At 38.4% G+C, this 12,489-nt stretch overlaps 1 protein-coding gene across 2 annotated transcripts in view; it reads left to right on the top strand.

Annotated features, from left to right (window-relative positions):
• ANOS1 (anosmin 1) overlaps positions 1-12,489 on the top strand; it is a 142,581-nt gene that overhangs the window by 74,091 nt on the left and 56,001 nt on the right. For both annotated transcript variants that reach the window (XM_086481938.1, XM_086481870.1), the window contains exons 3-4: positions 8,233-8,295; positions 11,512-11,734. In XM_086481938.1, coding sequence (XP_086338064.1) covers positions 8,233-8,295; positions 11,512-11,734 — 286 coding nt within the window. The remainder of the gene's footprint in view (positions 1-8,232; positions 8,296-11,511; positions 11,735-12,489) is intronic.

The following is a 12,489-nucleotide window of genomic DNA, read 5'->3' as shown; positions in this document are numbered from 1 at the left end:
GGTAACAAATTCCACATTAGTAACCTGTTCGTTGTCACCTACCCCATCACAGTACTGGTCAGGATGTCGTCAGTATAGAACAACAAAAAATATATTTCAAGAAAGACTAAGAAGTGTTCTTTAAAGGATTTTAAAGACCCAGATCACTCTAATCAAGTAGCACATTCTTTAGTGACCATTTAAAATCTAAGACCTGGCTTTCGTTCAAAACCAGCTCTACAATTAGCAATACTTTCAGACAGTATCAGCTGGGTTCCCAGAGTACATGATAATGTCACAGAATAACCTCAACTGTAACTAATTTAATTAAGACTTGATCCTCGAATACAAAATCACTCCTTTGCACCAAATCATGATGCTCACTGACCTACAGAAGAGAAAACAGGCAACACAGACAGGGAACCTTTCTCTGTCATTTAACCCGTTTGTTTATTCAGTTACAAAGGAAATATATAACTAGTGTAATTCTCATGAGAATCTCTTTAATGTGAACAGAGAACTAACTCCAGGTATCCACATGAAACTGCTGTTTTACACAAAAGAATACATTTCACAGTTGTTCCTATTAGACTTTCAAAGTAAGGATACTTAAACCTCTCCCAGTCTACATTAAATGTAACTGAATTTTAGGAGCTAAAATGTCACACCGAGTATCTAGAAAGTTGATGACTAGTGCTCCAATGGTTCCTGTAATGGGGGAGGAGAGGCAAAAGAGGCAGAGAAGCAAGAGACTGACTCGGTTTAAATGGATCTCACAAAATGCTCAGAGCCTTTTTGAGTGGCATGTATCGACCTATAGGCTGATATGACAGCTACTGATTCTGCTGTCCTCTCTGGGCTCATGGAGGATTTTTGGCCTGAGGTACTGATTTGTTAGTGTATCTCTATGTCTAATTTTTTTTTTTTTTTTTTAAAAGATGGATGTGGACATCGGTTGCCTGACCTGATAGGGTGTACGGGCACCTGAAATTGTTTATACCTGTAGTGCTCATCTTAGGAAAGGTTGAGTGGAACACCCTAACACTATGAACCATTCACATGGAGGATTACTCACACAAAGCCTGCGAGTCCATCAAACTATCGAGCATGCGTTTTGGGGAGCATCAAGAATGATCCAGCATGGAAATGAGAAATGTTTTTTTGCATTGCGATTCTGGATTCACTTAACCTGCTTCTGTAGGATTCCTCACTAACTGCCTGAAATTATCACTTTTCATTTTATAACATACATCATGAAGCAGTCACACCTGAGTGTTCTGGGTGGGTAGAGACAGCCCATACCTCAGTGCTGGTCAAAGATTTAAATTGGAGATAAAAAAAAAAAAGAACAAGGATCTTTAAAAGTGTGTCTAACTTCAGTTTCATAACCAAACACTTCTTTCTTTTTAATATGCAGAATTCAGGTAAGCTGACTTGAACCTATAGAAGGAAAATACCCATCTTAAACTTTATGAGGACACACATTAGCACAGGAAGTTGAGAGACAAATTTATAAACACTTTTATATAATGATTTGACAAAAATTCTGTACATTGCTGAAGCATGCAGCCAAAGTCCTTCAGATGGATTCATTGGTCTCAGCCCAGGATGCTTTTCATATGTTTCATTGCAAATTGTTAAAGAGTTGTGATTCTTACGTACTTTTATGTATAATTACAATTGTCCTGTTCTGCTAAATTATTTCCTTATAGGTATAGCTTTTAGAATTGCACCATGTCTTCTTAAGTGCTGAAGTACCAAATCAAGTTGAAGAATCTAATTTGGTCTTTGATTCCAACAGTAACGAAAATGTTGATATTACCTTTTGGCATTAATAAAGCTGATGTGTCTCCTAGAAAGAGAATGTTTGAGAACTGTTTTTTATGTGTGTGGATCTTTTGGGAAAATATATTCCAGTACTAATGGGAGATTTTTTATTTTAATTGGTGTGCCAAAATTTTTAAAATGATGAATCTTCCTGATGTGTGTCCTCAGTTTTATCATGAGAAATAGTTTCAGTAAACACATCCTGCATCTCATGACTCGTATAGTAAAAAAGAAAAGTAGTTGTTCAAACTGTTCAAAAGATAGTATATTCTATGATGTGGTATTGCTAATACCTAATATTAGCTAGCATGCTATTAATTGATTTGGGCTGGGTAAATATTCAGCTATGCATTTACTGTTCTTCAGTATGTTCTTCAGACAACTTACATTCCAATATTTCTATTCCTAATGATAAACAGCAGATGTAGATTAAAAAAATCTCAGAACTGGTTATTTCTCTCTCACTGCCTATGTAGGATTTGCATTGTGCTTACTGCCACTGTGCTAAGATTTACAGATTGAAAGTCACTTTTCTCATGGTTTCTTTGGGCACAGTCATATATTTAAGTGTACCCATTACAAAATTATTCTAAGAGTGATGAACAGTATGTTCTCCTTTGACTTTGGTTAAATTCCTGACCCCAAGAATGTTCTCTGCTCAGTGCCTGATAGTGAGTACTTGCATTTTTCATGTACTTGTCTTCATGACGTGGCAGGTTCTTAGGAGACTGTACACTGAAAGGTGGTTTTTTCCTTTTTTTTAACTGTCTAAGTTCCATTTAACTAAATACTTTAGGACAGCAAACAAAATACATATTGTAAACATAAATCATTATTTTCTGACCTTGCTGTTGTGAGCAATTGGAATGGTGAATGATAATGGAAAGAATAATTATATTCCAGCTATAACACTTTGATTCAATTCTTTTTACAACAGTTTGCACGTGACTTGGTTCCACTTTGGTGAAGGAAGAAGCCTTATTAGACAAAAATACTGTGGGTAGACTCTTCTGCTGTGAAATAAAGAATTGTTTGCTGTTTAAACAGTAATGTCATGTTCAGCTATTTAATTTAAATATAATTGAATAAATATACAGTATTTGAATAAATATTTATTTCAATACTTTAATGAAGTTTCGCAATTCATTAGACTTTCAGAATTATTGTGTTCATGTAACTCTGTCCCATTCAGTTCAAAGCCATCATTTCCCAAGCAAAAGTGTTGGTGGACTATTTTGAAAAACCCTTTACTAACTAATGTAAATGGCACGCATCATATACTAATCTCATAGTTGCTTTATTTATAGCTTAAAAATTAGAACAAAAAAGACTTCTCTAATAGGGCCCTTAACTGCAAATTTTTTAAAAAATGGAATAAAAAAATATAAATCAAAATATTTTAAAGCAATAGTAATTCTTCCTTGAATGAAACAGTGCTTTGCCCTTTGTTGCTGATTTTAAACAGTCTGAATATTAACAGATCTAGGTTAGAATCTAAGAACTGAATCATAGAATCATTAGGTTGAAATACTCCTCTAAGATCGTGAAGTCCAGTCATTGACCATGCCCTTTAAACCGTGTCCCGAGTGCCACATCTATATGTTTTTTGAACACCTCCAGGGATGGTGACTCCACCACTTCCCTGGGCAGACTTTTCACTTGTTTAACTACTCTTTCAGTAAAGAAATTTTTCCTAATGTCCAATCTAACCCCCCCTTGGTGCAACTTGAGGCCATTTCCTCTTATACTATCGTTAGTTACTTGGGAGAAGAGACCTACCCCTACCTCACTACAGCTTCCTTTCAGGTAGCTGTAGAGAGCGATAAGGTCTCCCCTCAGCCTCCTCTCCTCCAGGCTGAACAACCCCAGTTCCCTCACCCGCTCCTCATCAGACCTGTTCTCCAGACCCTTCACCGGCTTTGTTGCCCTTCCCTGGACGCACTTCAGCACCTCAATTTCTTTCTTGCAGAGGGGCCCAAAACCGCACACAGTATTTGAGGTGCGGCCTCACCAGTGCTGAGTACAGGGGCAAGATCACCTCCCCCCTCCTGCTGGCCACACTATTTCTGATACAGGCCAGGATGCTGTTGGCCTTCTTGGCCACCTGGGCACACTGCTGGCTCATGTCCAGCCGGCTGTTGACCAGCACCCCCAGGTCCTTTTCTGCCGGGCAGCTTTCCAGCCACTCCTCCCCAAACCTGTAGCGCTGCTTGGGGTTGCTGTGACCCAAGGGCAGGACCCGGCACTTGGCCTTATTGAACCTCATAGCATTGACCTCAGCCCATCGATCCAGCCTGTCCAGGTCCCTCTGCAGAGCCTTCCTGCCCTTGAGCAGATCAACACTCCCACCCAATTTAGTGTCATCTGCAAACTTACTGAGGGAGCACTCAACCCCCTCGTCAATAAAGATACTAAACAAGACCGGTCCCAATACTGAGCCCCGGGGGACACCACTTGTGACCGGCCGCCAGTTGGATTTAACTCCATTCACCACCACTCTCTGTGCTCGGCCGTCCAGCCGGTTTTTAACCCAGCTTAGTGTGCACCTGTCTAGGCCATGAGCCGCCAGCTTTCCTAGGAGAATGCTGGAGACGTTGTCAAAGGCTTTACTAAAGTCCAGGTAGATAGTAGTATCTGATAAGTATATTTACACCTCTGTGTGTCGACATATGTACCCAAACACACAAATTTTGAAGGATGACAAATGCTGGAGTGCTTTCTATTAGCACTCCTTTTGCTTTTTGATGCAATTGCAGCAGTCTGGATGAAGAACGCAAGTCTATAACTTCCAGACTTATCCACAGGAGATGATAAAACAGATGCTGTTTATTTAGCAAGACCAGTGTGATTAATACCTGTCATTTTCTGAAGAGTGCCACCGTCCCATAATGACTGGTTCAACGCTGTGTTTCATACCTCTTCTGGCCCCAACAATAGAGCAGCCTTTATGGTGGTGCTGGGACAGCAGCAGTCAGAGGTGGCTCCAAGTGACCAGTGACATCTGCTGAATGGACCTCTGGGATGCTTCCCACACTACTGCCCTCCTGCCTGCTGGTTGTCTGCCATCTACATACCTAAGTTTAGCTTCTGAGGGTGGGTGGTAGTGTCTGCAAGGTATTTTTTATTACATAAAGTAGAGCCAAAACCAGCTGCCAGCTGCTGCTTGGCCTAGATTCCTCCTTATCCTGGATAGGGGATTTCAATATCCTTTTAACAGGCACACACATTTATACTAATCCAGAAAACCTGGATATATTTACCTGCTGGGTGGGAATAGTTTTCTCATGAGTGTTTTAGGTATTTCCTTGAAACTCTTCTTATTGGTGAGAAATGCTGTATGCTTTCCTTTCAGACATCAAGGCTATGCTAAACACCAGTAAAATAACTCCTGTAGGTCTGGGGGAAGCTGAGTTGCATTGAAGTTATTAGAAATGTGTTTCCAAATTTTAAATTTTAAGATATATGTGCTTTTTTGTCTTCTCTGAAGACATGGGTTTAAGAAAACAGAAGTTACTGCCACTAGTTCCGACTCACATTTTCTTGATTTTAATTTTTATTATGCGTGGAAAATACCTGTCAGAAAACCTCCAGCTGCTGTCAATGTAAGACCTGATTCTGCTTCTTCTTGAGAGGATTTTCAACTTGGTGTTTGCCTTGGCTAGATGGACTAAAAATGGGGGAGATCCATACTGGAGGGAGAAATGTTTTACTACACAGTACTGTGCAGAGCACTTCAAAATGTGTGTTCCTCAGTAGACTTATCTTGATGCACATTCGTAGCAAAGCATGCCGAAGATGAGAAAAAACCCACAACCCTTTGCAGATAAAAGATACAGCTCAGAGTGACACATGTAAATGGGTTGAGAAAGTTTAACAGAACCAGGCAGGCTAAAGTTTATGAAGACAGTTTATTGGAAAGCTGAGGTGTCTGGAAAAGACAAATTTATGTACATAATAGCTGTTCTTTAGAACTAGCATGTATATATCACATTGGATCTGGAACACGTTTCCCTCTCCGTATAAAAAACATCAGGAGAGACTTCATGGGGAAAAAATGATATCTCTCTACCTGAGTTTATTGCCATTCAGAGGATAAAGCTCACCAGACAGTGTGTGGGTGGAATCTCAAGATCTCAGCTTATTTAGTTTAAGTCAAGGTCTCATAGCTTTTCCAGCTTCTTACTTTAGGGGAACCTCATAACAGAGTAGCTAAGAGGATAAATGCACAAACCTCAGTGTTTGTGAGGTGCTCTCATATTTGTTACTGCAAGCTTAATAACTACCTTTTTTAGAAGGACAGTCCCGAACTCTTCTAGATTGAAGTTACTGGCAGCATTTCTGTCTGCTAGCAGTTTTTCTGCAACCTACAGAATAGTACAGCTCCCCTAAAGATAGGCAGTTGGCTTCTGCAAGAGCACCTGGTGCTAGGCTAAGCCAAATGCCCTGAGGACTCCTTATACAGCAAGAGTAGGAAGTTTTTTTTGTTTATGTTTAGGTAAGAGCATGTACTCTAATCAGAGCCTATGAAGATTAATGACAGAGGCCTTATGGCTTGCTGCATCTTCTATTTTCCTTGGAGAATTCTGAGAGTAGTTGGATGGCAGGATACTGCTCAGCCCTCGTTCATTTTGTCCATCTTTCCTTTGAAGTGTCTGAGGTGAGGTGCCTATTGTCTCTGCCTGCCGTGATGGCAGGAGAAGCTGGGGCTCAACTGAAAGAAGCCTGGGATATCCTGAGTGTTTATTGAGACAGAGCAGCAGCCAGACAAGGCATCAAGTGTTGGAGCCTACTTACGTTGCAGGTAAAGGCGTCCTGGTACAACTGCCTTGAACAAACCCTCTGAAGCATACAGCATCTTGGTATTTCTTTCCAGGAGTACCAGCTGTTTTGCTATAGAGACTGCAAGGAAGGTGGTCCAGTCAGTGTGAACTTGGTCCTAGTTGTTATCTCAAGGTTGTGGATATGCTGGTTTAGATATGCTCTGTGTGTCTGTGCAGAAGTGAAGCGAGAATTCAGAGAAGGCAAGGACACGGAAATCCTGATGGTGTTGGGGATCACTGACAAAGTCCCAGTGTGGTCAAAATGTTGCCTGTTTTGTCTTTACACCATTTATACCTCTATAATTTGGGCTAAATCCATCAGACAGGAGAGTTATAAAATTGATGGGACAGCGGAATTGAGCTCAAATGTGTGGTAACTATACCACAGGAGGAACAACACTCTGGAATTAATTAAACTTACTGACTTGAATGACATTTTATAATGTATCCTTCTAATTACTCTGTATGCAGCATATTGTGAATTTTTAACATCTAGAACTTGAGTCTAAAATACCAAAAAATATATAGAGAAAATGTTTGAGTGGTATTTTTCATTTCTGACATATGTAACCTCTGTGACTAATGGTTGTATTATATTTTTCAGGCTTTTTTGAAAGTAAGAAAAATGCTTAACTTTTAAAACACTAAATTTTTTAATACATTAATGATGCAGGTGGGCAGCTGACATACACCCTATATGTCTTCATGCTTCTTTTTGAATAGCATAAATGTATATGAATCCAATCTATGTCTAATAAATGAATTATATAAATACTAAATTGCATGTCAAAACCCTTTCTTTTTGGTGCAATAAGTATCCTTTCACTATTACCAGAAGGAGTAGGTGTTATTAACTCCCAACAATGCCAGTATTTTCCAAGATTATATATCTAACAAAGGACAAGAAAAGGTTACTGGATGAGTCTAAATTTACATTTCAGCTGCAGTAAATGCTCTTAATAGTGTGATTTTTCTTTATGCTATGCTCTGAAGCTTGACTCTGGTTTGCAGAGTTTGAATCTCAGCTCTGTGTAACCATTGCAGTAGAGGTTGAACATGAAGAAATGGTAATATGGTATTTGAAATAAAGTGGCTTTGCTAACAGACCAGTGAACATCATCTATTTATACAGGAATAGTGGTTAAACCTCTGCTGAGTTTACTCCATAGCTTGATGAAGTAGTTTCTCGCTTGGGAAGGCAATGTGCCCATCTAATCTTTAGGCTGGTCAGCCAGGAGAAGATGGAACTTTCCGTAGTTTAGAGTAGTGCTTTGTACCTTGCCTCTGTGATCCAGTGACACAGTGTTAAGTGGTATTAGAACCTAGATTCAATAAGGTGGAAAATAGGGTGGCGTATAAATAAGTGAGGCAATTGCCTTGTACAGTATGAAATACAGAAAATATTTCTTGTAATCAAACCATGGCTTGGCATGACCTTGCTCTGACACCGTGACTCAATGACACAATCTTATCCTCAGGAGAAGTGGATTCTTAAAGCCTGTTATTAATTTCCTATGGGCCAAACAAACAACTGGAGAAGAAATGGAGTTATTTGTGGTTGTTTATTTCTCTTCCTGACATTTCTCTGCCTCTTGATTCTTCCTAGTGCCTGGAGCCCTGCAAAGAGTCCTGGGACCTGAAGAAAAACCATTGCCAAAGCTTCTGTGAGGTATGTCAGCCCAAGGGCACTCTTTCTCACTTTGTTCTAGCTGTCTCTTTCATTTAAATTATTAGCTTCAAGGAGACAGCTAACAAACATGGGATTTTTACAGCATTCGCCTTCATTTGAATGGATGCACATACAACACTTTAGCCATCTTAAGTTTGAGTTTAAAAATTATATTTTTTCTGACCAAATGAGTTATCTCAACTTGAAGTTTTAAGACTTGATCCAGCTACACTTACACAGCTTCTCTCAGAAGGTGCTGTTAAATCCCTCCTTTAGGATGCTCTTTATACCACATGCCCTTCTATCTTTTCTGGGCATGTGTAAGAAAGAATATCTCTATTTAAAAGATAAAATGTCATTGTATGAAAATCCTTGTGCAGGGTAGCTAGCTATGTGAAAGTCAACTTGATTTCTAAAAGAATCTCTCTCCAGGAATAGCTGGATTGTGGCCTCCTAGTTCAGAAGACCACTGTCAAAATACATAATTATTCAGGAACAAGTCTTTGGAAAACTGTTTCTGAATCATGTTTCACAATGACCTTGTGAATAAGCAAACCTAGATCTGTTAAATTAGTACAAAAAGGGAGATGGTTTTATTGGATTAATTTTTATTGATTGAAACATGGCTCTGCTGAGTTGGTGGAAGTCAGCTGTTAAGAGTTCTTAAGTGTTTTTTAGTGCAAAATGGAAATACCAGCTCAGTAGAAAGTTGCTTTATTGTAACTAAATCAATATAAAGATAGAACTTTATTCAAGTCTATTAAAGTGTGTGTTTATGAAGATTTTCAGCTTTTTCTTATAAAAAAAATAGAATTGACCTTGATTGATATATTGATCTCACTGATTTACTGATTTAACTCCTCTCTCATTACTGTGGGCACTCTTTTTCTGGTACAAGATCATGTTTTATGTTTAAATGATTTTAAATATCATGATGATGATATAGAAAAGCTGTAATTTCAATTAAGAAAAAATAAATTTGATCCAGCTATGTGTAAATAGAGATTACTGGATTACCGATCTATGTAGTTACATCAGAAAACAAAGTAAAAATTTCTCTTGAAAACCAGTCCTTGTAAGAGTTCTTTAACCCAGATTAATTGCTGTTTCCTCATATGCAAAACTCTAGGGTAGTGTAATAAAGCAGTTTAAGTGGATCTAATTTAGGTCATTCTCATATATCACTTCTCTCTCAGGCTGTATGTTTCCAGATATGGGTTAAAATACGTATAAAATTGGTTTAAAAGGAAAACATTTGTAGAACACTGTTCTATTGTAGTTAAAAAACACTGAGCATCCTTCTTTGATTAGTGTTTTGTGGTTGAAGCTAAATTTAGAACTTCAAAGGCCTGTAATGAAGAGCAGCACATTTAGCAGCTAACTGAAAAATGAGCTGTGAAATAGGGTGAGGAAGAGAAGCCTTGAGGACGTATTATGCCTCAGGGAGCTATAAAGTTTTTAATTAAGTAGCTGCAAATTTGTGATGTTTTAGGATTTGAAATTAGCTTCATACACACCCCCGCTCCCCCCCCACCCTGCCCCCAAAGCATGGGACCACTTTCCTTTCTCTCAGACTTATGTGTGCTGCATAGACATTGTTTGATTGAATTAAATGAGGCTGTTTTCCTTTGAGAGTGTTTTCAATCTTTTCATATTTTGTAAAAAAATCTGAAAGCAACAATTTAGCTTTTTGTTTCTCAAGGTCCCTGTTTGGTATGTTACTTCTTACCTACTGAATGAATGTGCTAATGGTAAAGGAACCTCATGTATGAAGAAGAAAAGGAGACAGTTTACCTGACTCCTTTTTTTTCCCCATAAATTCGGTTTCCTGCTGGTTTAGCTTCTTAACTGCCTAACCATGGGATCAGGTGCATTCCAATGGGGGGAACAGCAGGAGTGCATGTCCAGGGATCACTGGGGTCAGTGTTCATTTCAGCAGCCTTTAAGGCTGCTTAAGCTCCAATACCCAATGCATCCTTAAAAGCCTGATTCACAAACTCTGGACTGTTCTGTAGGACAAGATGGGAGAGGTAACGTAATGGTGCATTCTTGGACCACGGTGACCTTGGAGAATAAACTGACACATAGTCTCTGAAACAGCTGGGCCTCCATGATAGTGAAGTCTCTCATTTTGCCAGAAGTATGAGAACAGTAAAAATAAGAAAGACAGACATTTGAATATGGAAGGAAGTTGCAGAAGTTACATGAATAGTTGGATGGAGAGTGGGTTAAAATTCCTGTGTAGGCTTAGGAATCTGTAAATCAGATCTGTCACTGTGGAAGGTTTTAGTTGCTGTGAGATAGAAAGGCAGGCTATAGATAACCCGTTACATGGGTTGCCCATCTACAGTTCCACTGATCACTTTGAGGGAATCGCTTTAGCTGTTTTTGCACCACACTAAATAAAGGATCAGATAAAACAGGAGATGAAATCCCCATGTCACACAGAGCGTTCTCCCCAGGGTGCTAGATGTGCTTTTTAATACAGTTTTAAGTGAACCTTGCAAACTTTTGAGTAGGACACATGCTATAAATCATCTATGTGTTGAAGCAACCTCTTCTATATCTAGGACTTGATTTCTTAAAGAAATAGCATTTACTTTGATCTTTAATCAATATATTTGAGGCTTATTTTAATCTGTCTTTTCTGCTGATCATTTTATCAGAAATTTAGTTCCAGTTCCATGAAGAGTTATACAATTACTAATATGCTGGCAGGAACATAAAGATACTGCAAAATCTTCCCTTAGCCAACTCAGTTCAAACAGTATAATGAAACAAGATTTCACTTATTTATCTAGAGTGGCGTTACATCAGATATTTTGGGTAAAGTGTTATGAAGTGCAAAGGGAGGAATGTGGTGTAGTCCAAAAAAAAGACTGTCTGACCATTGCTTCCCCTTTGTTTTGGGAATGTTTTTAATCTGTCATTGAGCAACTTTGTAGCCAGACAGTGTGTGGAAAACTAGGGAAAGCTGGCAGATATAAAAAACTTTATTCCATTAAAGATGGTGGTCTTACTTGAGGGAATTCATCATTCTGTACTTGGAATGCTTTTTTAGAAGTGGCTTGAATACATAAATCTTCAGGGATAGTCTTGCAAAAGCTGAAAATCTGAATTTTGCTTTAGGAGGTCTTGGAAAATGTACAACTTTTTTTTTTTTTTTTCTCCTGTTCCTGTTGAAAACTTTATGCAATTCTTTTGTTTTCACTTTAGCCTCTTTTCCCCAAGAAGAATTATGAATGCCTAACTAGTTGTGAATTCCTTAAGTACATCCTGTCTGTGAAGCAAGGGGACTGCCCAGCACCTGAGAAGGCCAGTGGTTTTGCAGCTGCCTGTGTTGAAAGCTGTGAAGCTGATAGTGAATGTTCTGGAGTGAAGAAATGCTGTTCCAATGGATGTGGTCATACGTGCCAAGTTCCAAAAAATCTGTACAAAGGTAGAGATTATTAATATATACTCAACTGGTTAATAACTTCAGGTCATGATAAAGTCTCCTAGCGAACTAGGACTTTCATTGCATATGAGTTTGTATGGATGAGAAGAAAAAGGAGAGGCATCTGTGGAAAGCCAGAGAAAAATGTTGCTCAAGTTTCTGAATTTTTTTTCCCCTTGTGAAGCCCATGTCTGGAAATCTGTGGAATGTAAACATGTGGCTATTATGAATCATCTTAAGCAGAACAAACTTGCCAATTTAGGTGAAATCTCACTTAATTTGATGCAGATGAGAGAGAATGCAGCAGGAAAATATTTAATGGTAAATAGTTCAAGTCCTATTAATCACAAATAACATTTAGGTTTATAAGACGAGCAGTAGGATTACCAAATAGGAAGTATGAGATAATCTGGTAAAAGAACAAATCAATGCAGTATATTTGGCATTGGCATTCTTCATGACCTAAGAACAAAATAGTGAAAGATTATAGTATCCACATACATATGTATTAATTCATTATTTAAATGTAAGACAATCTTATTAAAAAGATTTTAATTGACTTGAGTCCTGAGATTCAGTGAAAAAAAGTTCGCCTTGACATCCATTGGCGAGAACATATACACTAAAAATTATTTGCTTAGACAAACTCCAGATTTTAATTTGTTGGAATTAAAAAAAAAAAAAAAATCTATGGAAATACTCTGAAAATGTGCTCCTAATGCAGAACAATGAGCATTTATAAAAGGGATTTTCTTGTT

The sequence above is a fragment of the Leptosomus discolor genome, chromosome 1 (genome assembly GCF_034619465.1).
Source record: "Leptosomus discolor isolate bLepDis1 chromosome 1, bLepDis1.hap2, whole genome shotgun sequence".
Lineage (NCBI taxonomy): Eukaryota > Metazoa > Chordata > Aves > Leptosomiformes > Leptosomidae > Leptosomus > Leptosomus discolor.
Note: the sequence above shows the minus strand (reverse complement) of the source record. Positions and strands in the feature narration are given on the sequence as shown.